Here is a 25,869-nt window from a genome sequence, read left to right as displayed (position 1 = left end):
CAATCCCAGATCCCGGGATCACGCCCTGAGCCAAAGGCAGACACTCAACCACTGAGCAACCCAGGCGTCCCTATATGGCCAATTAATCTCTGACAAAGCAGGAAAGAATTTCCAATGGGAAAAAGACAGTGTGTTGGGAAAACTGGACAGCAACATGCAAAAGATGAAACTATACCACTTTCTTACACTATACACAAAAATAAATTCAAAGTGGATTAAGGACCCAAATATGTGATCTGAAACCATAAAAATCCTAGGAAAGAGCACAAGCAATAATTTTACCAAGATCAGCCATAATAACTTTTTTTTCTAGAAAGTCCCCTGAGACAAGGGAAACAAAAGTACAGCAAAAGAAACAATCAACAAAACTAAAAGGAACCTATGGAATGGGGAAAAAAAAATTGCAAATATCATATCTGATAAAGGGTCAATATCCAAAATATAAAAAGAACTTATAAAACTTAACACCCCAAAAAACAAATAATCCAATTAAAAATGGGCAAAAGATATAAACAGACATTTCTCCAAGGAAGACAGACAGATAGCCAACAGACAGATGAAAAAGATGCTTATTATCATTTATCATCAGGGAAATGCAAATCAAAAGTACAATAAGATATCACCTCACATCTGTCAGAATGGCTAAAATCAAAAACACAAGAAACAGATATTTGCAAAGATGTGGAGAAAAAGCAACCCTCTTGCACTGTTGGTAGAGATGCAAACCAGTGCAGCCACTGTGGAAAACAGTATGGAAGTTCCTTCAAAAGTTAAAAATAAAACTACTTTATGATCCAACACTATTGGGAATTTACCCAAAGAATACAGAAACACTAATCTGAAGAGATACATGCATCCCTATGTTTATGCAGCACTGTTTACAACAGCCAAGATATGGAAAGAGCCTAAGTGTCCATCAAATGATGGATAAAGGAAATTTGATACACACACACACAATGGAATATCATTTGGCCATAAAAAAGAATGAAATCTTGCCATTTGCAATGACACGGATGGAGCTAGAGTAAAATGTTAAGTGAAATAAGTCAGAGAAAGACAAGTACCATAGGATTTTACTCATTTGTGGAATTTAAGAAACAAAATAGAGGAGCAAAGGGGAAAAAAAGAGAGAGACAAATCAAGAAACAGATTCTTAACTGCAGAGAGCAAACTGATAGTTAACAGAGAGGAGGTGGATGCAAGGGTGAGTGAAACAGGTGATAGGGACTAAGGAGTGCACTTGTCATGATAAACATCAGATGATTAAAATAAAAACATCTTTTGAAAAGTTAAATTATTGTATTTACTGTGTTTTGAGACTAAAAATATTCTACTGGAGAAAAATAAGAAAAATTTCTGTTGAATAGGAAAAAAATATACACTAGAAATCCTAAAAGCAGGACAAAACATTAGAGATATAGTTAATGAGCTTATATAACAACTAAAGCGAAATTACAAAAAAAAATCTCAGATGACAGAAAAAAAGAACAAAGAAGATATTGAACAGAAAGAAAACAAGCAGCAAGATAATAGATTTAAATTATGTTGTCCTAGTAAATGTTTAATAGCAGGATCACAAAGGTGGGAGAGACCTAATTGATGGATTTACCAATTTTTTTGGTATAAATATTTCCACTATAGGTAGTTTAAATCACTTAAAGCAAAGATGAAAAGAGATATGCAAAATCAGATCTTGCAAGCTGGTATGAGCCAGTAAGTATCAGTTTCAACAAAACACTAATTTGGGGCACTTGGGTGGCTCACTGGTTGAGCATCTGCCTTTGGCTCAAGTCATGATCCTGGGGACCTGGATCAAGTCCCGCATCAGGCTCCCTGCAGGGGTCCTGCTTCTCCCTCTGCCTATGTCTCTGCCTCTCTCTCTGTATTTCTTCATGAATAAATAAAATCTTTATTAAAAAACCCCACTAATTTAAACTCTATATATCAATAACCACAGTAAATGAAAAGGATATTAAAAGCCCAATTAAAAGCAGAGATTGATATATTGTTAAAAAGCAAGACCCAACTATATGTTGCCTACAAAAATCTAATTCAAAAACCACAAGATACCACCTTGCATAGCTTTTATTAAAAAGACGAGAAATCGCAAGTGTGAGGATGTGGAGAAAAAGGAACCTTTGTGCTCTATTGGTACACATGTAAATTTCAGCCACTATTAAAAAAAGGCATGGAAGTTCCTCAAAAAATTAAAAACAGAACTACCATATGATTCAGAAATTCGACTTCTGTGTATTTATCTAAAGAAAACAAAAACACATAACTCTAAAAATTATATGCATCCCCATGTTGTTTCCTGCAGCATTATTAACAACAGCCAAGAAATGGAAACAATCTAAATGCCCATCAATGGATGAATGGATAAAGAAAATGCAGGGTGGGGGCATGTAGGTGGCACAGTCAGTTGTGTCTGACTCTCAGTTTTCACTCAGGTCGTGATCTCAGGGTCATGATCCTGAGGTCATGAGATCAAGTCCTACAGTGGGCTCCATGATCAGCAAGGAATCTGCTTAAGACTCTCTCTTCCGGGGCAGCCCAGTGGCTCAGCGGTTTAGCACCGCCTTCAGTCCAGGGCCTAATCCTGGAGACCCGAGATCCAGTCCCACGTCGGGCTCCCTACATGGAGCCTGCTTCTCCCTCTGCCTATGTCTCTACCTCTCTCTCTCTCTCTCTCTGTGTGTCTCTCATGAATAAATAAATTTTAAAAATCTTTAAAAGAAAAAAAAAAGATTCTCTCTCCCTCCCCACTGCCTCTTTCCCCACTATCTCTCTCTCAAATACATTTTTAAAACTTAAGAAAGAAAGAAAGAAAGAAAGAAAGAAAGAAAGAAAGAAAGGTAGGAAGGAAGGAAGGAAGGAAGGAAGAGAAAGAAAGAAAGAAAGAAAAGAAAGAAAGAAAGAAAGAAAGAAAGAAAGAAAGAAAGAAAGAAAGAAAGAAAGAAGGAAAGAAAGAAAGAAAAAATGCAGGAGGGGAATAAATATACAATGGAATATTATTCAGCTATGAAAAAAATGAAATCTTGGGTCACCTGGCTGACTTAGTCAGGAGAGCATGCAACTCATGATCTCAGGGTTCTGAATTCAAGTCTCATATTGGGTGTAGAGGAGATAACTTAAAAAGCAATAAGAAGAATGAAATCTTGCCATTTACGATAACATGGATGGACCTTGAGACATTATGCTAAGTGTTACTAGCCAGAGAATGACAAATATGATCTTGATTATATGTGGAATCCAAGAAAATAAATAAGGTGCATCTGGGTGGCTCCGTCAGTTAAGTATCTGACTCGATTTCAGCTCAGGTCATGATCTCAGGGTCACAAGATCAGGCTATGTGCTCGGCTCCATGTTCAGCAGGAAGTCTGTTTGAGATTCTCTCCCTCCCCTTCTGTCCCTCCCCACTGCTCACATATGTGTGCATGCTCTTGCTTTCAAATAAATAAATCTTTAAAAATTAATTAATTAATTAAATATGCTCATAGATACAGAGAACAGACTGGTAGTTGTCAGAGGCAAGAGGTAGAAGGTAGGCAAAATAGATGAAGGGAGTCAAAAGGTACAAACTTCCAGTATAAAATTAAAAAGTCATTGAGGATGTGCCTGGCTGGCTCAGTTAGTACAGCATGCAACTCCTGATCTCAGTTCCGGACACACATTGAGTGTAGAGATTAATTAAAAATAAATTCTTTCAAAAAGTCAGGGAATATAATGTACAACATGGTAACTCTAGTCAATAATACTGCATTGCATATTCAAAAACTGCTAAGACTGTAAATCTTAAAAGTCCTTAAAAGTTCTCATCATAAGAAAAAATAGTCTATCTGCCTCATGATCTTGTGGAAAACTGACAGGACTAGAGCCATTTTAAAATGGAGTTGGAGCAGCCACGGTAGAGAAAACACTTTATCTGCTTTCGCTTGAACTGTCTAAAATCTTCTGGACAAAATAGTAATTATTTTAAGCAATTGTTTGAGAGGTCAAAAGAACAGACTTTCATCATTAGACTGGTGGTTATGAACTTTCTGGAAAAAAAGTCGACAGTTAATGTATGACCTGGAGTAATTTGCCTTGTAAACATGCGTAGAAACTTGTTTTCCTTCTTTTATTCAACTCAGGTAATTGTCCCCTTCTTCTTCCTCTAAAAACCTGTTGCTTTCACCCTACAAATGGGAATCCTATTGGGGTATTTACTTCAATCTATGCTCCCCACACTGCGATTCTTTAATCCCAAATAAATGCTCATTTGGCGCTCAAAAAAAATGTCAATAACTATGTTTGGTGACAAATGTTAACTAGATTTATTGTGGTGATCATCTCACAATATATGCAAATATTGAATCATTACGTTGTATACTTGAAACTAATGTAATTGTGTATGTCAATTATACCTCAACTTAAAAAAAATTAATTCAGGGACACCTGGCTGGCTCACTGGTTGAGCATCTGTCTTCAGCTCAGGTGGTGATCCCAGCCAGGGTCCTGGGATGGAGTCCCACATCAGGCTCCCCATGGGGAGCCTGCTTCTCCCTCTGCCTACGTCTCCAACTCTTGCTCTGTGTGTGTGTGTGTGTGTGTGTGTGTGTGTGTGTCTCATGAATAAATAAAATCTTTTTAAAAAATCCAATTCAGGGATCGCCGGGTGGCGCAGCGGTTTAGCGCCTGCCTTTGGCCCACGGCATGATCCTAGAGACCCGGGATCAAATCCCACGTCGGGTTCCCTGCATGGAGCCTGCTTCTCCCTCTGCCTATGTCTCTGCCTCTCTCTCTCTCTGTGTGACTATCATAAATAAATAAAAATTTAAAAAATCTAATTGAAACATAAAGACAGAATAAATAAAATCTTAAAAAAAAGGGGGATGCCTGGGTGGCTCAGTGATTGAGCATCTGCCTTTGGATCAGGGTGTGATCCTGGGCTCCCCACATGGAGCCTACTTCTCCCTCTGCCTATGTCTCTGCCTCCCTCTGTCTCTCATGAATAAATAAATAAAATCTTAAAAAAAAAACATAAAGACAGAAATAGGCAAAAGGATGGGAAAAGACATACTATTCTAATTCTATTCAACAGAAAGCTGAAATGCCTATATTAATATCAGACAAAATAGATCTAAAATCAAGAACCATTATAAGGGATAAAAGATGGTTATCCCACAATGATGGAGTCAATTTATCAAGTACCTAACAATCCTAAATATTACTATATCTTATAGCAGAGCTTCAAAATACATGAGACAAATACTGATACAACTGAAAGAAATAGACAAATTCACAGATTTGCAGAAGAGCTCAATAACCCCCTCAATAACTGATAGAACAAGCAGACAGAAATATCAATAAGGATATAGAAGATTTTTTTAAGATTTTATTTATTTATACATGAGAGATGCACACAGAGAGAGAGACACAGAGAGAAAGGCAGAGACACAGGCAGAGGGAGAAGCAGGCTCCATGCAGGGAGCCCAATGTGGGACTCAGACGCCAGGATTCCAAGATCATGCCCTGGGCCCAAGGCAGGCGCTAAATCATGAGCCACCCAGGCGTCCCAGGATATAGAAGATTTGATCAATATTAACAACCAATGTAATTTAGCTTTTATAGAACACCCAATAACATCAGAGTATATATTTATTTTAAGTGCACAAAGACTATTAATCAAAATAGACCATATTCTGAGCCAAACAGTAAGTCTCAGTAAATTAAAAAGTATATTCTCTGACCACAGAGATTTAAAACAGAAATAACAGAAAGATATCTGAAAAATGCCCAAATATCTAAAAATTAAGCAACACACTTTTTTTTTTCTTTTTTAAAGATTTTATTTATTTATTCATGAGAGTCTCAGAGAGGCAGAGATACAGACAGAGGGAGAAGTAGGCTCCTTGCAGGGAGCCCAATGTGGGACTCGATCCCAGAATTGGGATCACACCCTGAGCCAAAGGCAGACGCTCAACCGCTGATCCACCCAAGGGTCCCATGTAACACACTTCCAACACATGGGTGAGAGAAAAATCACAATGGAAATTTTTTTTTCAAGTCTTTAGATTCCAGTTAGTTAATATACAGTGTAATATTAGTTTCAGTTGTAGAATTTAATGATTCATCACTTACATACAACACCCAGTGCCCCCCTTAATAATCATCACCCATTAAACCCATCCCCCTCACCCAGCTCCACACTGGTAATCATCAGTTTGTTCTCTATTTGGGTATTAGTTCTCTTTTGGGTTTGTTCTCTATTTGGGTTAAGAGTCTGTTTCCTGGTTTACCTCTCTCTTTTTATTTTTTGGGGTAAAAAATTTTTCAAAGATTTTATTTATTTGAGAGAGAGAGAGAGAACACAAGAGGTGGGGAGGGTTACAGGGAGAAGGAGAAGCAGGCTCCCTGCTGAGCAGGGAGCCCTACACAGGTCTCTATCCCAGGATCCTGGGATCACAGCCTGAGCTGAAGGCAGATGCTTGACAGACTGGGCCACTCAGCATCCCTTTTTTTTTTTTTTTTGAAATTTTAAAATAACTTGAAATAAATGAAAAGAAAAGTATGACATAAAAAAATGTGTGGTTTGCTGCACAAGAGGTTTTTGGGTTTTTTTTTAAGATTTCTTTTATTTATTTGAGAGAGAGAGAGAGAGAGAGAGCTTGGTGTGGGGAGGGGCAGTAGGAAGGAGAAAAAATCTTAAGCAACAGACTCCATGCTGAGTGTGGACCCTGATGCAGGGCTTAGTCCCACGGTCCTGAAATCATGACTTGAGCTGAAAACAAGAGTTGTGAGGATCCCTGGGTGGTGCAGCGGTTTGGCACCTGCCTTTGGCCCAGGGCACGATCCTGGAGACCCGGGATCGAGTCCCACGTCAGGCTCCCAGTGCATGGAGCCTGCTTCTCCCTCTGCCTATGTCTCTGCCTCTCTCTGTGTGACTATCATAAATAAATAAAAATTAAAAAAAAAAAACAAAAACAAGAGTTGTGAGCTTTGGGGTGCCTAAGTGGTTCAGTTGGTTAAGCAACTGCCTTCGGCTCAGGTCATGATCCCAAAGTCCTAGGACCTTAAGCAACGTTTTAAAAAACTCTACAGCATCAAATACCTACATTTGAAAAAAGGACACATTTAAAAGCAATGACCTAAGCTTCCAACTTAATAGACTATAAAAATAAAGAGCAAGTTAAACCTAATGTAAGATAAAGGAAATATTAAGGATCACAGATCTAACTAGAAAGTGAACAGAATGAAATAGAATGAATAGAAATTAGCAGAATGAACTAGAAAAGAGAAAAAATTGAGAAAAATCAATGACAGTAAAAGCTGGTACTCTAACAAGATCAATAAAATTGGTAAACACTTTTATTTTACTGATCATGGGAAAAGGAGAGAAGATAAAGATTAACAACATCAGAGAAAGAGCAAGGACATATCCAAAGATCTTACTCTAAAGGTGTACTATGAGAATAATACAATCAACTTTTTGTCAATAAATTCAACAATTTAGATGAAGTCGATAAATTCCTGAAAGGGCATTATCAAAGCCCTCAAAAACAACAACAACAACAACAACAACAAAAACCACCCAAATAGTAATATATTTACTGAAGAAATATACTGAACTTAAAAGGTTAAAAACTTTCCCATAGAGAAAACTCTAGACCCCGATGTGGTTTTTAATAATTTTCAAATAAAAGTTATCAAGGTATTTATCATTCACCACTTAAGAAAAAAATCTATTTTTCATATATCATAAATGCTAGGTACTCCTATTAGGGACTTACCTAATAATCTTATTTTGTACTGTTCTCCGGCTCCTACCCTCCAATCTAGTTTTTCAAACTATCTCCTGAACATATTATTATTATTTTTTGTAGGCTCCACTCCTAACTCAGGGCATGAACCCACAACTCTGAGATCAAGACTTGCATGCTCTACTGACTAAGTCAGCCATGTGCCCCTGAACATATCATATTATGATCATTCCAACATCTATGACTTGGCATATGATGCTTTGTCCCATACCCAGAAAGATCCATCTTTCCCTCTCTTTTATTATCTTTGTTTTATTATTATAATTATCCTTATTTGTGATATAATCATTTCACATAATTATTATCTCTTATTGTCTTTAAGACCCAACCTAACATTTTCCACTTTCTTGAAATGTTTCCTGAGGGAAAAAGGGAAATAGCTCTTATTGATTTGAATGCCTATTCTGTGCCATTCTCATGATTACTAAGAGATTCTATATCTAATTGTTTATAGAGATATTTTAATGTTTCAACAGAGAACTGAATCAGATTGACCTCATAAATTAGATAAATAGTATAATCTTCGATGAATAGGCTAAAAGTTATCTTCAACTCGTTTTCTAACAATGGCTCTAGTTTTAGGGACGCCTAGCTAGCTCAGTCAGAAGAGCATGCAACTCCTAATCTTGAGGTCATGAGTCTAAGCCCCATGTTGAGTGTAGTGATTATTTAAAAAAATAAAACTTAAAAAAAAAACAGGGGTACCTAGGTGGCTCAGTCAGTTGAGCATCCAACTCTTGGTTTTTGGCTCAGGTCAGGATCTCAGGGTCCTGGAATCAAGCCCCACATCAGGTTCCCTACTCAGCAAGAAGTCTGCTTCTCCATCTCTGTCTGCCACTCCTCCCTGTCCATGCACTCTCACTCTTTCCCTCTCTCTTTCTCAAAATAAATAAATAAAATCTTTTTTTTTAAAAATGTCAGTAAGCCCATACCTATCAATAATTACTTTAAATATAAATAAAATAATTCTCCAATCAAGAGACAGAGTGGCTGAATGAATAAAAAGACAAGACCCATCCATATGCTGCCTATAAGAGAATCACTTTAGATGTAAAGACATAGAGATTAAAAGTAAAGGGATGGAGTGGATGGAACTAGAGGATATTATGCTAAGCGAAATAAGTCAATCAGAGAAAGACAAGTATCATATCTCACTCATATGTGGAATTTAAGAAACAAAACAGAAGATCATATGGGAAGAGAGGAAAAAATAAAACAAGACAAAATCAGAGAGGGAGACAAACCATAAAAGACTCTTAATCATAGGAAACAAACTGAGGATCACTGGAGGGGAGGAGGTGGAGAGATGGGGTAACTGAGTGATGGACATTAAGGAGGGCATATGATGTAATGAGTACCAGGTGTTATATAAGACTGATGAATCACTAACCTCTACCACTGACACCAATAATATATTACATGCTAATTAATTGAATTTAAATTTTTAAAATGTGCATTAAAAAAAAGTAAAGGGATGGAAAAAGACTTTCTATGCAAGTGAAAACCAAAAGAAAGCTGAGATTGCTATAGTTATATCAGATAAAACAGACTTAAAGACTAAAATAAGTGACAAAGGTCATTATACAGGATAAACTAAAACTTACTTCTATTTGTTACACATAAGATTCAAATATTCAATCTTTTTTTTTTCAAATATTCAATCTAAAGAAAAACACTTCATTATTTTGGCTGTCCTCCACATTCACATGTTGATATACTTATTAAAGTATAATTATGTTTGGTCTTATTATTTTAAGTCAGCTTTAAAACCTCAAAACCAGCCACCCAATGACAAAGGGGTCAATCCAACAAGACAACATAATATTTGTAATTATTCATACACCTAAGACAGGAGCACCTAAATATATAAACCAAATGTCAACAGACCTAAAGAGAGAAGTGGACAGCAATGCAGTAATAGTATTGTACAGAGAACTTTAATACCCTACTTGTATCAATCGATAGATTATGCAGACAGAAAATCAATAAGGAAACATTGGACCAGATGGACTTAACAGACATATACAGAACATTCCACCCAGAAGCAATAGAATATACATTCTTCTGTGGTACACATGGAATATTCTCCAGAATAAATCATGTGGTAGGCCACAAAACAAGTCTTAATAAATTTAAGAAGACTGAAATCATCAAGCATCTTTTCCAACCACAATGGTTTAAAACTAGAAATCAACTACAAGAAGAAAACTAAAAATTCACAAACAAGTGGAAATTAACACGCTACTGAACAACCAAAGGGTCAAAGAAATAAAAAAAAGAAATCAAAAAGTATCTTAAGATGAATGAAAATGGAAACACAACAACAAAAATTTACAGAATGCAGCAAAAGCAGTTCTAAGAGGGAAGTACATAGTGATAAACTCCACTGAGAAACAAGAAAAATCACAATATAAACCACACAAAAACAAACAAAAAACCCATTTAACTTTACACCTCAAGGAACAAGAAAAAGACACACAAACAAGGCCCAAAGTCAGTAGAAAAAGAAAATAACAAAGATCAGAATGGAAATAAATGAAAGAGAAAAAAAGCAAATAGAAATGAGTGAAATTCAATGCTGTTTTTTAAAGAAGATAAACAAAATGTCCATGCCTTACTTTCTCACCACTTCTCCATTAATTCAATCAAACATAATTATATCTTATCACACTGTCTTCCATTTAACATCCTGCCAATTTTTCATCTTTTTTCTCTTTAAAATGTATTCTAAATAATTATTTTTAATCTAGTCCAGTTTCACTAATTCTCTTTTCAGTTATGTACAATCTGTACAATCTGTATCTTTTTGATTTCTTAATTTTGATTTATTAATTTTTATTATTTTATTTTTCTCTTCTAAAAACTCTATTTGTTTTCATGTCTATAATGTCCCTTTTAGCAGTTTCCTATGTCCTTAGGATATTTCCAAGCTTGTCTTTTATTCCTTTAAACATAGTGTGTCTAAATCTACGTTCAAGAAATCCAGTTTCTGAGGTCTGAGATCACTTTTTCCTGTGCCTTCTTTCTCCTGGTTCCCAATTATGGTGCCTTGATCCTTTAATGCCTGCTTATCTTTGACTCCATGTCTTAGAAAATTACTTGAAGAGTTCTCAAAGTTTCCAAAAGAAAATGCTTTCCTCCAAAAGCAAATTCACACTTATGTCTGTGAAGTGCCTAAGTAACTACCATTCTGGAACCAATTTAGCCTCAATTCAAATTTATGGTTTGTTTTTTTTGTTTTGTTTTGTTTTTTTTGACTGCTCTGTAATGAGAATTTTGGTAGCAATCTCAATAAGGACTAGCTTGTAGTTTATTAATTATCAGTGAAAGGTTTTTCTGGGGGATTTCTTTCCCTCTCTTATTCACCCCTGTTCTACACAGGGCCATGCCAACTCTCCTTGTAATCTCATGAAAGTGTGGAAAAGAGGGCATAGGGAAGGAGGACAGTTTTTTGGGGGGTTCACACTTACCCAAGGGTTTGTCCCAGCAGAGCCCCAGTTTAATGTGGGGAGTGGATATTAAACTTCTGATCATGGGAGGACCTCAGTTTTGACTACTTTCCTCTTCATTCTAGGGGGCCATCAAAACTGAAGCTCACAACTTCCTGATCAAAGGCATTCAAGGTAAAAGCAGCTTCAAATACTGATCCTGCAATTCCCTTCTCTCTTTAGCACATGAATGCCTTTAGGATTTTTTTGTTTATATCCTATTCAAATATCTTAACTGTCATTGGTAGAATTGGTTCAAATAACCTGGCTTCCCATTACCAGAATCATAAGTCCCACACTTTAGTTATCCTCTTCAATGTTAAATGGAATTAATTTTTGAATTAATAACTCACAAGTTAAATAGGTAAGTCACCTCAAATTCGATTATTTGACCTCTCTGAACATCGGTTTCATTACTGACAAAAAAGTTAAACGAAATTATCTCTCTGATTCTTTACTGCTCTAATATACCAGAATTTATGCATATATATCCAATGTCACTTTTCAGATTGTGAATTGTATCAGCTCATTTAATAACTATGCCAAATTATGCTTTATAATGCTTTTTAACAGGTTCTATTTACAATAGTCAGATAGGCAAAGTATTCTCGCTGTGTTTTAACAACTCCAGAATAACAGTAAATAAGACTCACATTTAATAAAATGGCTCCCTTCTCCATCTTCTCAAACCCAAGAGCCAAGACACAATCTGCCACACCTTGAAAGAAAATGTAACTATTAGGGAAAATTAAATTTTCAGACACCTAGCAAAGTATCATTAAGTACTTTAAGGAATTTATATAAAATGGAAAAAGATGCTATAACTCTATAAAATGTTTAATAAGCAAAAAATTAGGGAAAATTCTTACATGATTCTATTTTTTTTAAGATTTTATTTATTTATTTATTTGAGACAAAGAGACCAAGAGAGAGCACAAGCAGGGAGGAGGGACAGAGGGGAAGAAGGAGGAGACTCCCCACCCAGCAGGGAGCCCAGTGCAGGCTCTCAATCCCAGGATCCTGGGATCATGACCTGAGCCAAAGGTAGATACCTAAAGGACTGAGCCATCCAGGTGCCCCTACATGATTCTCAGTAAGAGGAAAAATTAGGAAAGTATTAATTTTTCCTTTGATTCCCAATATGCTAACAAAACTTTTTATTAATATGGAAATATGGTTCAATGAAAAATAAACAGCTAATTTTGAATTTTACAATACTAAAGAAAATTTTTAAAATGTTTAAAGGATCCTAATCAAAATCTTTTCAATTTTTTTATTTATTTATTCATGAGAGAGAGAGAGAGAGGCAGAGACATAGGCAGAGAGAGAAGCAGGCTTCTAGCAAGGAGCCCCATGTGGGACTCGATCCCAGAATCATGTCCTGAGCCGAAGGCAGGCGTTCAATGGCTGAGCCACCAGGTGCCCCTCAGCTCAGGTCCTGATCTCAGAGTTGTGAGTTCAAGCCCTGTCTTGGACTCCATGCTGGGCACAGAGCCTACTGAAAGGAAGGAAAGGGGAAAGAATAAGTAAAGGAAAGGAGAAAGGAAAAAAAAGGAAAAAGGAAAGGAAAGGGAAAAGAGAACTGATGAAAGGAGGGGGCAATAACCTCATATCTATTTAAGCACACCAGACAAATAAGCGATCCTCACCACCCTGAATCAGATTCCGGGCCATAAACAAAGCAGTAGAACCAGTGGCACAGTTATTGTTGACATTTATTATAGGAATTCCAGTCAGTCCCAAACTGTGATAGATAGACCTCTGCCCACAGGTAGAGTTACCTGTATAAAAAGAAACAAAAACTGTAATATCTGCAACATGGGAATTTATGAAGCTGCAATGTAACACAGGATACCACATTAGGGTTTTTTTTTTTTTCAGTGTTATGCCTTTGCCTAGCACAGACACACGTGCTTAGGCACAACAGTAAACTACTGACATCTTATTCAGAAACAGTTTTAGAATTAAGCATTACTTACATTCCAAATATAAAAAGTCCTCAAAACACAGTATATGTATACTTTCTTTACGTGTTACAGATGTAGGAGAGTCGAGAAATGACCAAGTAATAGCAAACAATTCAAACTGGCTAGGACTACATGATAAAGGAAGCAATGTTTCATTTATACCTCAGCTATGAATCTTTAAAACAACACCAATTGATTAAAAGGCTATGATTTTCTCTTCATATAAAGGTTCTACAACTTCAAAAAGTTTAAAAGATCCTGTATGGCAGGGTGCTCCAGAAAAACAGTGATGCAAGCTGAATACACTTTTGACTCCCTTTCCCAAGTCACATGGACACCAAGGCAGGCATGCTGGAGCGATATGATAGGAATACCTGAAGGTACAGACTCTCCAAGAAGTCGTTAGGGATGGGCAGCCCCCGTGGCGCAGCGGTTTAGCATCGCCTGCAGCCTGGGATGTGATCCTGGAGACCTGGGACTGAGTCCCACTTTGGGCTCCCTGCATGGAGCCTGCTTCTGTCTCTGCATGTCTCTGCCTCTGTGTGTGTGTGTGTGTGTGTGTGTGTGTGTGTGTGTGTGTATGTATGAATAAATAAATAAAATCTTAAAAAAAAAAAGTCTTCAGGGAAAACAGCAAGGTTCAGGACCTTCTTTTGAATAAGTACATTGTGAACCTCTTTGACCTAATAAATTTCCTTTTGAGGATTCTCTTTATACCTTGAAATCTCCAAAAATAATAATAATAATAATAATAATGATAATCACAAATAAGCACAAAGATTCATCTACGGTAATGCTTACTATAGCCTTTTATGATAAGTAGAAATTAGAAACAATTTTAAATGTCCAATAAATACACAAAATGTCCACAAACAGGATATCATTACAACTACTAAATAAACTGTAGTAAATCCCCAAAACTAGAAAATCATGCAATCATTAAAAATGCTACAAAAGGGACGCCTGGGTGACTCAGCGGTTAAGCGTCTGCCTTCCGCTCAGGGAGTGATCCTGGAGTTCGGGGATGGAGTCCCGCATCGGGCTCCCTGCATGGAGCCTGCTTCTCCCTGCGCCTGTGTCTCTGCCTGTGTGTGTGTGTGTGTGTGTGTCTCATGAATAAATAAATAAAAATAAAAAATAAAACTTAAAAAAATAAATAAAAATGCTACAAAAAGACTGGGCATTCTAATTGTCCATTAAAATGCAGTGGATTGGGCACTTGGGCAGTTGGTTAAGCATCTGCCTTCGGCTCAGGTCATGATCCCACACGGGGCTCTCCCTCTCCCTCTACTCCTCCCCTCTGCTTGTACTTTCTCTCTCTCTTTTTTTTTTAAAGACTTTATTTATTCATGAGAGACACAGAGAGAGAGGCAGAGACATAGGCAGAGGGAGGAGCAGGGTCCACGCAAGGAGCCGGATGTGGGACTCGATTCCGGATCCTGGGCAAAGGCAGACACCCAATCGCTGAGCCACTCAGGCGTCCCTGCTTGTACTTTCTCTTGCACATTCTCTCTCTCTCTCTCTCTCTCTCTCTCAAATAAATAGATAAAAATCTTAAAAAAAAAAAAAGTTCTCTTTCTTCCTCTCACTCTGCCCCTCCCCACTCACTGCCTCTCTCCCTGCTCTAGTGCATATAAGTGCATGCACTCTCTCTCTCTTTAAAACAAAACAAAACAAAAAAGGCAGTGGATTTTATGATACATCTGTGCAATGGAATTTTACGCTATCATAAAAAGAGAAAGACCAAGGAAGCTCTTTATGATACAATTTGGAGCAGTAGCCAAGAACTACTAATTAAAAAAAAAAAAAAAAAAAAAAAGAAAAAGAAAAATCAAGATACAAAATAGTGTGTTTAGGGATCCCTGGGTGGCGCAGCGGTTTAGCGCCTGCCTTTGGCCCAGGGCGTGATCCTGGAGACCCGGGATCGAATCCCACGTCAGGCTCCCGGTGCATGGAGCCTGCTTCTCCCTCTGCCTGTGTCTCTGCCTCTCTCTCTCTCTCACTGTGTGCCTATCATAAATAAATAAAAATTTAAAAAAAAAAAAAAAAAAAACAAAATAGTGTGTTTATCATGCTACTATGTGTGTAACAAAAGAAAGGGGAAAGGGGAACTTACATACTCACACCCACTTGTATGTACAAATCACCTCTGAAAAGACTAGAAATTAGTGAAATTGGCTATCTAAGGGAAGGGAACCATGTGACAGGGAAACCGGAATAAGAGTGAGACTTTCCACTATATAACCATCCACTATTGGTATTTTTGTATCATGTAAATATTTTATCTATTCCAGAAAAAAAAAACTTAATCGAAAAAATGTTAATAATAATATAAAGAAAGACTTAATGGGGAAGATGAGAAAATAGAAAAGTAGATTACCAAAGGTATGTATGCTGGGATCTTCACTTTTTTTTTCTTTTTTTTTTAATTTTATTTATTTAAGTAATCTTTACACCCAACATGGGGATCAAACTCACAACCCAGAGATTAAGAGTTGCATGCTCTTTTAAGTGAGCCAGCTAGGTGCTCCAAGATCTTATTTTCTTTCTTTCTCTTTTAATTCTTCTTCTTCTTCTTCTTCTTCTCCTCCTCCTCCTCCTCCTCCTTCTCCTCCTTCTTCTTTCTTCTTCTTCCTTTTTCTTTTCTTTCTTCTTTCAAAGGATTGCTTCAAAACCATGCCTCACATAGACTCAATTTGACTACAACTTTTTTCCATGTTTTATTTTATTTATTTTCTTTTTCTTATGTTTTTACTTATTTATTTGACAGGAGGGGGGAGCACAAGCACAAGAAGGGCGAGTGGTAGGCAGAGGGAGAGGGAGAAGCAGGCTCCCTGCTGAGCAGAGAGCCTGTCTTGATCCCAGGACCCTGAGATCATCACCAGAGCCCAAGGCAGACATTTAACTGATCTTGTTTTCTTTCAGAGGAAATTCCATGTGCATGCATAATTACATACATTCATATTCACTGGAGGATTACATAAAAAAATTAATGGTAATAATTTCTGGACTGGACAATGGGATTACAGGTGACTTTTTTCTTGCTTTTTTTTTTTGTGTGTTCCTGTTTTTTGTTGGGTTTTGTTTTTGTTTTTTGTTTTTGTTTTACAATTAGTGTATACTGTTTTCCTAAATAGGAAAAAGTTTAACGAAGAAATTTTCTTGAATACAAAAAAGTCAATAAATACAAACTTTAAGGTCATAAAAGAGCAAACGTTTATCTTCTAAACAGTTATTATCTTTACATGGTAGAACTATGGGTAATTTTTTTCTTTTTCAAAGATAATGTATTTTAATTTACTTCCTGTTTTGGCAATAAACAATAGCAAAAAAACATATACTAACTAGGCTGGCACACAATGGTAATCTAGGAATGATGGGAATAAGACTCTGAATTCTGAGTATGGAAGGTTAAAATTCACAAAGGCCTCCGAATTGTTCATGAAGCTGCTGCTAGATTAGGTGAAACATTAAAAAAATATATAGTTTACCACATACCATAAACGTAGCCAATACATGCCTGTTCCACTACCGAATAAGGGATCTGTGCATCAGCTAAAGCCTTCTGGCCTATAAAAACAAAAAGGTTTTATCAAAGAGTGCTTTGAGTATTTTCTTTAGGTGAGTCAAAACTAAGTTTAGAGTTTTCCCAGAGTAGATCTACCTCTAAATAGTCCCTGTTCAATTCAAATGACAAATCCTTCATCAAGTCATCTCAGATCCCTACATTCAGAAGTAACTATTTCTTCCTCTATTTCTTCCTCTAAGCTACTACTTTTTCACACCTGCTTTTTGATACTTAACATCTTCTGTCCTAACTGTACACGTAACTATAAATACATTAAATCCCAAAGTCTTTTTTTTTTTTTTTTTAAATCCCAAAGTCTTAAAGCTCCTTAATGGCAAGGTCCTTGTCTTACTCATCTCTGTAGGTCCACTGCACATCTAAAGGACAAAACTATGAATATCATTACTAGGGGCGGGGGAATGTGGGGTGGTGGGACACTGCCACAGAGCCCTTCGATGTCCCAGCAAACAGCTGGACAGTACATAATATCAGGCCACTGTTTGCCCTGGCTATCTAGCAAAGAATGCCCAAACTCTTTTCCCTTTGTCCTTTCTAATGAATCAGTAGCAATTGCCTATATAGATTCCTCTTCCTTGACTGAGGCTCCTTTTTATGGTTGCAAGGCTACTCTACAACCAAGATAGACTATATAATAACTCTAATGTTCAAAGATCTAAATTTTATTACCTGCTTCTCTTGCCAAGTCAGGGTAGTCTAAATTCTCAACTCCAGGCTTCAGGAACTAGAAATATAGAAGGAGATAATAAATAGAAGAAATACAGTTAGATTTTTCTCACAACAGAGCCCTGCAAAAATTCATTCATCTATTAAATTTAACAAAAACATACTAAGCGCCTATCATGTTCCTGGACTCTGATATCATGTTCTTTGTCCTTACTAATCTACAGTATTAAAGGTGAGAAGTCAGCATAATGGTAAGCCTTTGCAGGTGAGGAGCCAGTGACTGAAAAAGAGCAAAAAGGATATTTCTGAGGTGCTGGTAATGTTCTATTTTCTTAGCATGTTTTTTTTTAATCAAATAAATGCAAAACAAACAAACAAAAAGCACCATGAGGCTTATAATAAGGCTTAAAATAAAAAATGGCAATCCTGTTTGACTACTCTCCACACACTAGTCTTACTTGTTCCCCAAACATCCACTTTTAACTCTTAGATATTTTTTCTTCTATAAACTGCTGCATTTATAAATATTCTATACTATTATATCTTTATCAATTTAAGAAATTATACCACAATCTCCAATAAGGGCCAGTGGAGATTAGGTCTCTTAGGCCCCCGCACATGTACATTTACACATCCCCCATCCTGCTTACACAACTGAATAAATAATTTTTTATTAAATCAGTACTCAGTGTTCACCTTATCAAGTAAATATTTAACACTGGGCCAAGTTGTGTGCTATGGTTACAGTTCCTTTATGGGACAATTTTCTTTTTCTTATCAACTGCCTCATTCATTTTTTTAAAGATTTTATTTATTTATTCATGAGAGACACAGAGAGCCAGAGATATAGGCAGAGAGAGAAGCAGGCTTCCCACTGAGCAGGGAACCCAATGCAGAACTCGATCCCAGGACTCTGGGATCACGACCTGAGCAGAAGGCAGACATTCAACCACTGAGCCACCCAGGTGCCCCCAACTGCCTTAAGAGTTTTAATCTTTTGGGGGCATCTGGCTGGCTCAGTCAGTAGAACATGAGACTCTTGATCTCGGGGTTGTGAGTTCAAGCCCCATATTGGGTGTAGAGATCACAAATAAATAAATAAATAAATAGGCGTTAAGAAGTAATAGTAAAAAAAAAAAGTAAGTTTTAGGAGTGCCTGCGTGGCTTACTTAGTTGGTTAAGCATCTGACTTCAGCTCAGGTCATGATCTCAGGGTCCTGGGATAAGCCCTGTCTGTAGTCCTGGGATAGAGCCCTGCATCAGACTCCCCATTCAGCAGAAAGTCTGCTTCCCCTCTCTCTCTGCTCGTCCTCTCCATCTGTTTCTGTGTGTGTCTCTCAAATGCATAAATAAAATCTAAAAAAATAAAGTTTTAGCCTTTTTAAAAGGTTTTTATTTAACTAATAAAAGTGTGTGTGTGTGTGTGTATGTATGTATGTATATACATATCTTAGTGAATTATTGTTAAGGCAAACATTCTTGCAACCACTGACAAAGATTCTCTTCTCCCGTTCTACCCTAGCCACACTCCTCTGAGCCCTTTTGACTAAGCCTCCACTCTGGTCTATAAAGACTTAAACACTAACAATTTCTAACAGCTCACATCCCTAGATGACCCTAGCCCTACTTAAAGTGTCTCAATGCTACTGAAAAGAAGTTACTATTTGTTCCCACAAACACCAGAAGATACTTCTCTGTCTCCAAGTCTCTGTGGGAGAGGAGGAGCCTAAGTTTGAATAAGCACCAGTTAGCAAATCCAGATGGATTCCACATAGACCAAGCCCCCCTGCCCACTACTTACAAGTTTTCACTTCCCTACTGAGCTCCAATTCACTCTCTATTCCCTCATTTTCCCTTTAAAACAGCCAGTCACCTCTGAATTAATCAATATTGAATTCAGTTCACACTGGACCTTCCCTTTCCCAATAGTATATTACTGACTGAAATCTGTCCTGATGCTTTACCTAGCCTAGCGTCTATTTTTCCTTCTTTGACACTACGACCCAGACCAAAAAACTGAACTTTGCCTTCTATTGCAGAAACTCTTCTAAGCACTCAGTCTCAAACTTAATCTCCATTCTATCCTCAAGGTAGTTATTGTGCCCTTACCATAATCACTCCCTTATGATATTTCATAATTTTATCATCCAAATGTTTATCTGTAGACAGTACAGTTTAGTCTTGCCCGTTTATCAAAATTTTGTGGGTCTTTTGATTCTTTTTAAATCTATAGGTCTTCCTCCACTTCACATTCCCAGTCTCTTCCCTCAGGACTGTAACTAATACCGCCCACACCCCCACCTCTTAACTTCGAAAAAGAAACAAACTACTTCTCAAAGGGTTAGAAAGTTCTGTGCTTCTCTCTACAGCCAATATAATCAGATACTCAACAGCCAAGGGAGGATCTGACTACATTAATATCATACTGAAAAGGCTTTTATTGGGATCCCTGGGTGGCGCAGCGGTTTGGCGCCTGCCTTTGGCCCAGGGCGCGATCCTGGAGACCCGGGATCGAATCCCGCATCGGGCTCCCGGTGCATGGAGCCTGCTTCTCCCTCGGCCTGTGTCTCTGCCTCTCTCTCTCTCTCTCTGTGACTATCATAAATAAATAAAAGTTGAAAAAAAATATTTAAAAAAAAAAAAAAAGAAAAGGCTTTTACTGTCCACCTATATTAGAAGTCCCCTCTCCTATGAAACAATAGGATGAGCTCCAAGTATCTGCTTCATAATGATTAGTTGACTTTTCTACTTATATGTTTTGATCAAATTATGTACTCTCACCCCATTTGGTAAGATAATAAAAGATTTTAGGCTGTTTTCTCAGGAAGAGCACTTCTACTTAGAAACTCTCTTTCAGGGGCGCCTGTGTGGCTCAAGTGGTCTACCTTCAGCTCAGCTCGGGTCATGATTCCGGGGTCCTGGGATTGAACCCCACGTCGAGCCCCACGTCAAGCCCCACGATGAGCTTTCTGCTCAGTGGGGGACCTGCTTCTCCTTCTCCCTCTGCCATTCCTCCCACCTGCACTTGTGCTCTCTGGGTCTCTCTGTCAAATAAATAAATAAAATCAAGAAAGAAAGAAAGAAAGAAAGAAAGAAGAAAGAAAGAGAGAAAGAGAGAAAGAAAAAAAGAAAGGAAGGAAGGAAGGAAGGAAGGAAGGAAGGAAGGAAGGAAGGAAGGAAGGAGAAAGAAAGAAAGAAAGAAAGAAAGAAAGAAAGAAAGAAAGAAAGAAGAAAAAGAAACTCTCTCTTTTTTCTCTTTTCAAAGCATATCCATTTAGTACTGTCCAACTAACATTCAGGATCTTTAGCACCAGGCATTCTCGAGGTACTACATATTCAGCAACAAACTAGACATGGTACTCACCCTGGAGGAACTTACATGCTGAGGAAGAATATGAACATATAAACAGAGAACTTCAGTATAATATAATAAGTATAGGTTTCCCCTGCTATCAACTGAAATGTCATAAAGAAGGAATTACCATTAACTTAATGGAAAATTTTTTGAGTGTCCTCAGACCCCAAAACATAACCTCTAGGCTTTGCGGATACCTTAGGACACATCTTGATAACGAACACACCAAATAAATCAAGATAAAGCACAGAGGCTCACAGAGGCAGTTCAAAGCGATGGCAGCTTAAGGCTAAGATGTTGAGGATATTTCCAAGGAAGGAGCTTGACAGTTCCACTCTGGCTGCTGTTTGGAGTGCTCTCTGCCTCTGTTAACAACTCCCTGCAAAACAAACGCTGGATGCTATTTTCACTTTTTGCCTTTTTCTAAAACCAAAGATCCTCTTCGAATTTCAGTTAATGAAAATAAGGTAGTAGCATAGGTCTTTTGTGAAGGTGAAGCGATATAACTTGAGCTTTCCAGCAGCTGGGTATATCTGCACCAAAGCAAAGGTAAGTACAGGCAGGGCTCTCCTCGAAAGTCAGAAGGATCAGAGACTTCTTGGAGAAGATCTGAAGTCAACCAAGTACAGTGAGAGTCTGGTTTCCGGCCAACCCCTGCTCTCAAGTCAGTCTCAGGCGCCACCGAGTGAGAACAAGAGAAGCAAAGCAGGAGAGATGTAAAGCAGTGTGGGGTGAAACGAACAGCAGTGTGGCATGACCAGAACGTGAAAGCAGTGGGGGGGCCAAGAAACGAGACTGGGAGCCCCTGGCTTCCTGAGAACCAAGCAGAGTACCACCTGCGGAACAGAAAGGTGGTCGGAGGATCCAGAAAACCTGCCGCTTGTGCCAACTTAACTAATGTTCTTGTGCCAACATACTGAACTTTAAGTGTTTCTCCTCCTCATCCTCACTTCTGATGTAAAAGGATCCTACAAGGGAGTCTCCTGGGTATACAGGGGGGGACATTCCCTACCTGCTTTCCTTTCCAGGGTAAGGAAGGTCTTGCCTCGTCCAAAGTCCACACACCTGGAACTTCACTCAGAAGCAAAGGAGGTGTGGACTTCGGGTCATGCTGGGGTGTATGTCAGCAACTCTGATCCAAGGAGAAAAGGGAAGGACGAAGGGGGGGGGGGGGAATGGCCGCAGGAACACCCCCCAGCCACTGTCATAGTTCAGAGACAGTTCTAAACCACAAGCCATCCGAGTAGCCAAGAGTCAAGACGCCGAAGCTGGGCAGTGGGATGCCTGCGACCCCCTCCCGGGAGGAAGGATAAACCACGGGGCAGCGCCAGGCCCTGATCTGCCCTTCCTCGCTTCCCGGTCACCTGGGGGCTCCCCGACTCCTCGGCCTCTGCCGACCAGAGCCGACCAGGGAGCCCGCCTCCAGGGGTCCGCGGCTCGTTTACCTTGGTCATCCCAACCCCCACCACGAACACCCGGCGCAGGGCCCCAGATGGAGACGCCATAGGGTTGGCTCAGACGTGCCCGGCGGAGGCGAGAGCGGCAGACCCTGGAGCCGCTGACGTGCGCGCGCACGGACTGAGGCTGCGGCGACGCGGGCTATCGCTCCGGGGCGGGAGGCGGGGAGGGGCGGGGCGGGAGGCGGCGAGGGGCGGGGCGGGAGGCGGCGAGGGGCAGAGGGACACGCGCAGTGAGGAGAGAAAGAGAAAAAAAAGGGGGGGGGGCGCGTGCGCGTGCGCGTGCGCGTGCGCGTGCGCGTGCGTAGAGGCGCCGGAAGGGCGCGCTCTTTTGAGCGAGGGGAGCGCTGCGTAGTTCCCTGCGGGCTGGGTTCGGCCGCGGCCCACGTGGCGGTGGGGGATGAGGTCCGTCTCAAACATCGGAAAAAGACTTTATAACCGAGTACAGCCATCTGGGTTTAAGTCCTCTATGATGAGAGGGAGTGTGGCCTGAAGTGGCGCCTGAGACTGACTTGAGAGCAGGGGTTGGCCCGAGATACGTCTGTGGAGTGTTGTAATGGTTCTGCATCCTGAGTCAGTGCAGGTGTTAAAACCCCTAGGGCCGTACACCAGCAAGAGTGCGGTGTTTTCAGCTTATATGAAATATGATTAATTAAACCAAGATAGTTAATTGCTAATTTACCATATCTAAAATAACCCAAATTGGGGCAGCCCGGGTGGCTCAGCGGTTAAGCGCCGCCTTCGGCCCAGGGCGCGATCCTGGAGGCCCGGGGTCGAGTCCCACGTCGGGCTCCCTGCGTGGATCCTGCTTCTCCCTCTGCCTGTGTCTCTGCCTCTCTCTGTGTGTCTGTCTCTCATGAATAAATAAATAAAATCTTTAAAAAATATACAAAATAAAATAACCAAAATTCATTTACTAGTTATGTGACCTCCCTTGTCAATATCTGAAACTCTCTCTTGTTTCGCTCTAGCAAATTATGCCCAGAAATGAGATTTGTCTTTGCCAATAGTTTATGTAGTACAGGTTCCCTGCAGGGACTCCTAATTTATAGTGGTATTATGTCCCAAGCCAGTAGCACACAGGTAAATGTGGGATCTGCGGAAACATTGGTACTGCTGCCAAATGTATGGGTGCTGGTGCTGCAACAGTGAGAGTGGGTGGGTCTGGAGCTGGTATTGGGCCAGTCTTTGGCAGCCTCATCATTGGTTACGCCAAAAACCTTTCACTGAAGTAGCAGCTAATCTCATATGCTATCCTGAGATTGACATTGGCTGAAGCTATGGGTCTCCTTTGTTTGATGGTTGCTTTCTTGATTTTGTTTGCCATGTAACAGAAATTATTGTTTGAAATGTTGGCATTCATATTAATTACAGATGTAATTCTGTGTATCTTACTGTGAATCCGAAAACTGTAGTATCGGTGTCTTGGAATATATGTTATTTCCAAGCTCATTTCATTGAAGATGAAAATTTAATATTTTTTAAAGATTTTATTTATTTAGTTGAGAAAGTGCACACTCTCAGGGGGAGCAGGAGCGGAAGAAGCAGGCTCCCTGCAGAGTAGGGAGCCCAATGATGATGATGATGATGATGGTGGTGGTGGTGGTGGTGGCAGCTCCATCCCAGGACCCTGGGATCCTGACCTCAGCCAAAGGCAGCCGCTTAACTGACTGAGCCACCTACGTGCCCCAAGGACTCTTTTATATAGTATTTTCCAGATTGTAATTTGTAGGCTTTTAGTTATTAAAATAAAGGAGAAATTAGTGTTTTCAGCTTCTATGAAATATGATTAATTAAACCAAGATAGTTAATTGCTTAAAAAAAAGTATGATATACCTTATGAAGAAAATAGGTGTTAGATAAACTTAGTTCGGACTTGAGTTATAGAGGCCTTGAGTTCAATGTTAACGAATCAACAATATATATCAAATAAGGTGCCGTTAAACAGAACATAAAACAAGGAAGGTTATGTATAGATAGGTTGACAAAACCAGAGACATCCAAAAGTCTAACTCTGTGTTTTTCCTAAGAGCAATGGTTCAGTATTTACTAATTTATTTTTTTAAGAATTTATTTATTTATTTATTCATGAGAGACACATAGAGAGAGGCAGAGACATAGGCAGAGGGAGAAGCAGGCTCCCTGCAGGGAGCCTGATGTGCGACTCAATCCCAGACCCCCAGGATCACAACTTGAGCCAAAAGCAGATGCTCAACCACTGAGACACCCAGGCTTCCCAGTAATCACTAATTTAATGTTCACAGCAACTTTTAGGACATAACTACCACAAAAAAATTAGAAGGGTATGTGTATGTGTAAAGAGGCACCTTCCTGTTGTTAGGGTCTGTGATAAAAGCTCCTTATGGATCTCTGGGACATAAAGCATCAGAATAGCTGGAAGTTCACTCCTAGGAAACCACCTATCATTGTTCCTAGGACTGCAAGGCCAGGTGTTCATTTCATAGAAATTCCTTGGCAGAGAAACCATTGGGCAGGAGGGGGAAAACAGGGTCGCTACAAGGAAGGACCAAAGGAAGGACCAAAGGAAAGATCAAAGGAAGGACTTGGGGCAAACAAAAATGTTCTGAGGCTGCAACATGCTGCCTCTGTGGGGGTTAAGTTCCCTGTCTCTGGGTGAAGAGATGTATTCAAATTGAGGCTGACTGGCCTCAGGGATACAGTGGGAGGCAGCCTTACCCCAGGAGGGAAATGGAACCAAATGGACCTTGAGTTCACAGGATATTTTCATGATTTCAAAAGGCCTTATAGAAATTATGATTATACTCACCATACTACCCCCAATAAAAATCACCATAGGTTCAAAACATCCATATCCAGACCCCATTTCATACCAAATCAGAGCCTCTGGGAGTAAAGCCTAGGCATCAACATTTAGAAATATCCTTCCAGGTGATTCTAAGGAGTTCCCCTCCCCCAACACTAGGTAAAGAACTACTGGCCCAGGAGTAGGTCCATTTAGTAAAATCCCTGGCTGCTCAGAGAAGGGGCAAAGAATCCCCCCGCCCTTTTCCTGCCTATCCGTAGAGCAAAATCCCTAGCACAAAGCAAGGCACTGAAGAAGCTTTTACTAAGTGCAGAGTTCTTTTTTGAAATTCTGATTAGCCAATAAAGTTAGTGATGTAACTGGTAAATAAGACAGGGCTACCAACCCAACAGAACAAGAAGTCACAAGATCCAGATTAATTATTATGTAACAAATCCTGGCTGTCCCCTGGATATTGGTTTCAAAGTAGAAGGCCATGGAAGTGGAAAGACACTAGTAAGAAAATAAAAGTTGCTGGAAATGTTAGGAAAGAACATTTTCATTTTCAGTGTGGAGGACTAGATAATCAAAAAACTCTCCTGCCGAGGACCCTGGATGGTTCTGTTGGTTGAGCAGTTGGCTCTTGGTTTTGGTTTGGGTCATGATCTCAGGATCCTGGAATGGAGCCCCATGTTGGGCTCCTTGCTCAGTGGGGAGTCTGCTCAGGATTCTCTCCTTATCCCTCTGCCTCCCTCCCCCCACCTCCACTGACATGTGTGCTCTC

At 39.4% G+C, this 25,869-nt stretch overlaps 1 protein-coding gene across 3 annotated transcripts in view; it reads right to left on the bottom strand.

Annotated features, from left to right (window-relative positions):
• The window catches only part of SCP2 (sterol carrier protein 2), a 103,927-nt gene extending 81,458 nt beyond the window's left edge, over positions 1–22,469 (bottom strand). For 2 of the 3 annotated variants that reach the window (XM_072820260.1, XM_072820261.1), the window contains exons 1-5: positions 22,310–22,469; positions 17,513–17,567; positions 16,756–16,827; positions 12,940–13,071; positions 11,944–12,008 (exon numbers count right to left, since the gene is read on the bottom strand). In XM_072820260.1, coding sequence (XP_072676361.1) covers positions 11,944–12,008; positions 12,940–13,071; positions 16,756–16,827; positions 17,513–17,567; positions 22,310–22,369 — 384 coding nt within the window. In that variant the 5' untranslated portion in view covers positions 22,370–22,469. Of the gene's footprint in view, positions 1–11,943; positions 12,009–12,939; positions 13,072–16,755; positions 16,828–17,512; positions 17,568–21,876; positions 21,965–22,309 lie in introns of those variants that run through there. The other variant, XM_072820262.1, reaches the window with a different exon arrangement.
• Positions 22,470–25,869: the final 3,400 nt, after the last annotated feature.

This window comes from Canis lupus, chromosome 3 (genome assembly GCF_048164855.1).
Source record: "Canis lupus baileyi chromosome 3, mCanLup2.hap1, whole genome shotgun sequence".
Lineage (NCBI taxonomy): Eukaryota > Metazoa > Chordata > Mammalia > Carnivora > Canidae > Canis > Canis lupus.
This window is presented reverse-complemented; position numbering and strand designations above follow the sequence as displayed.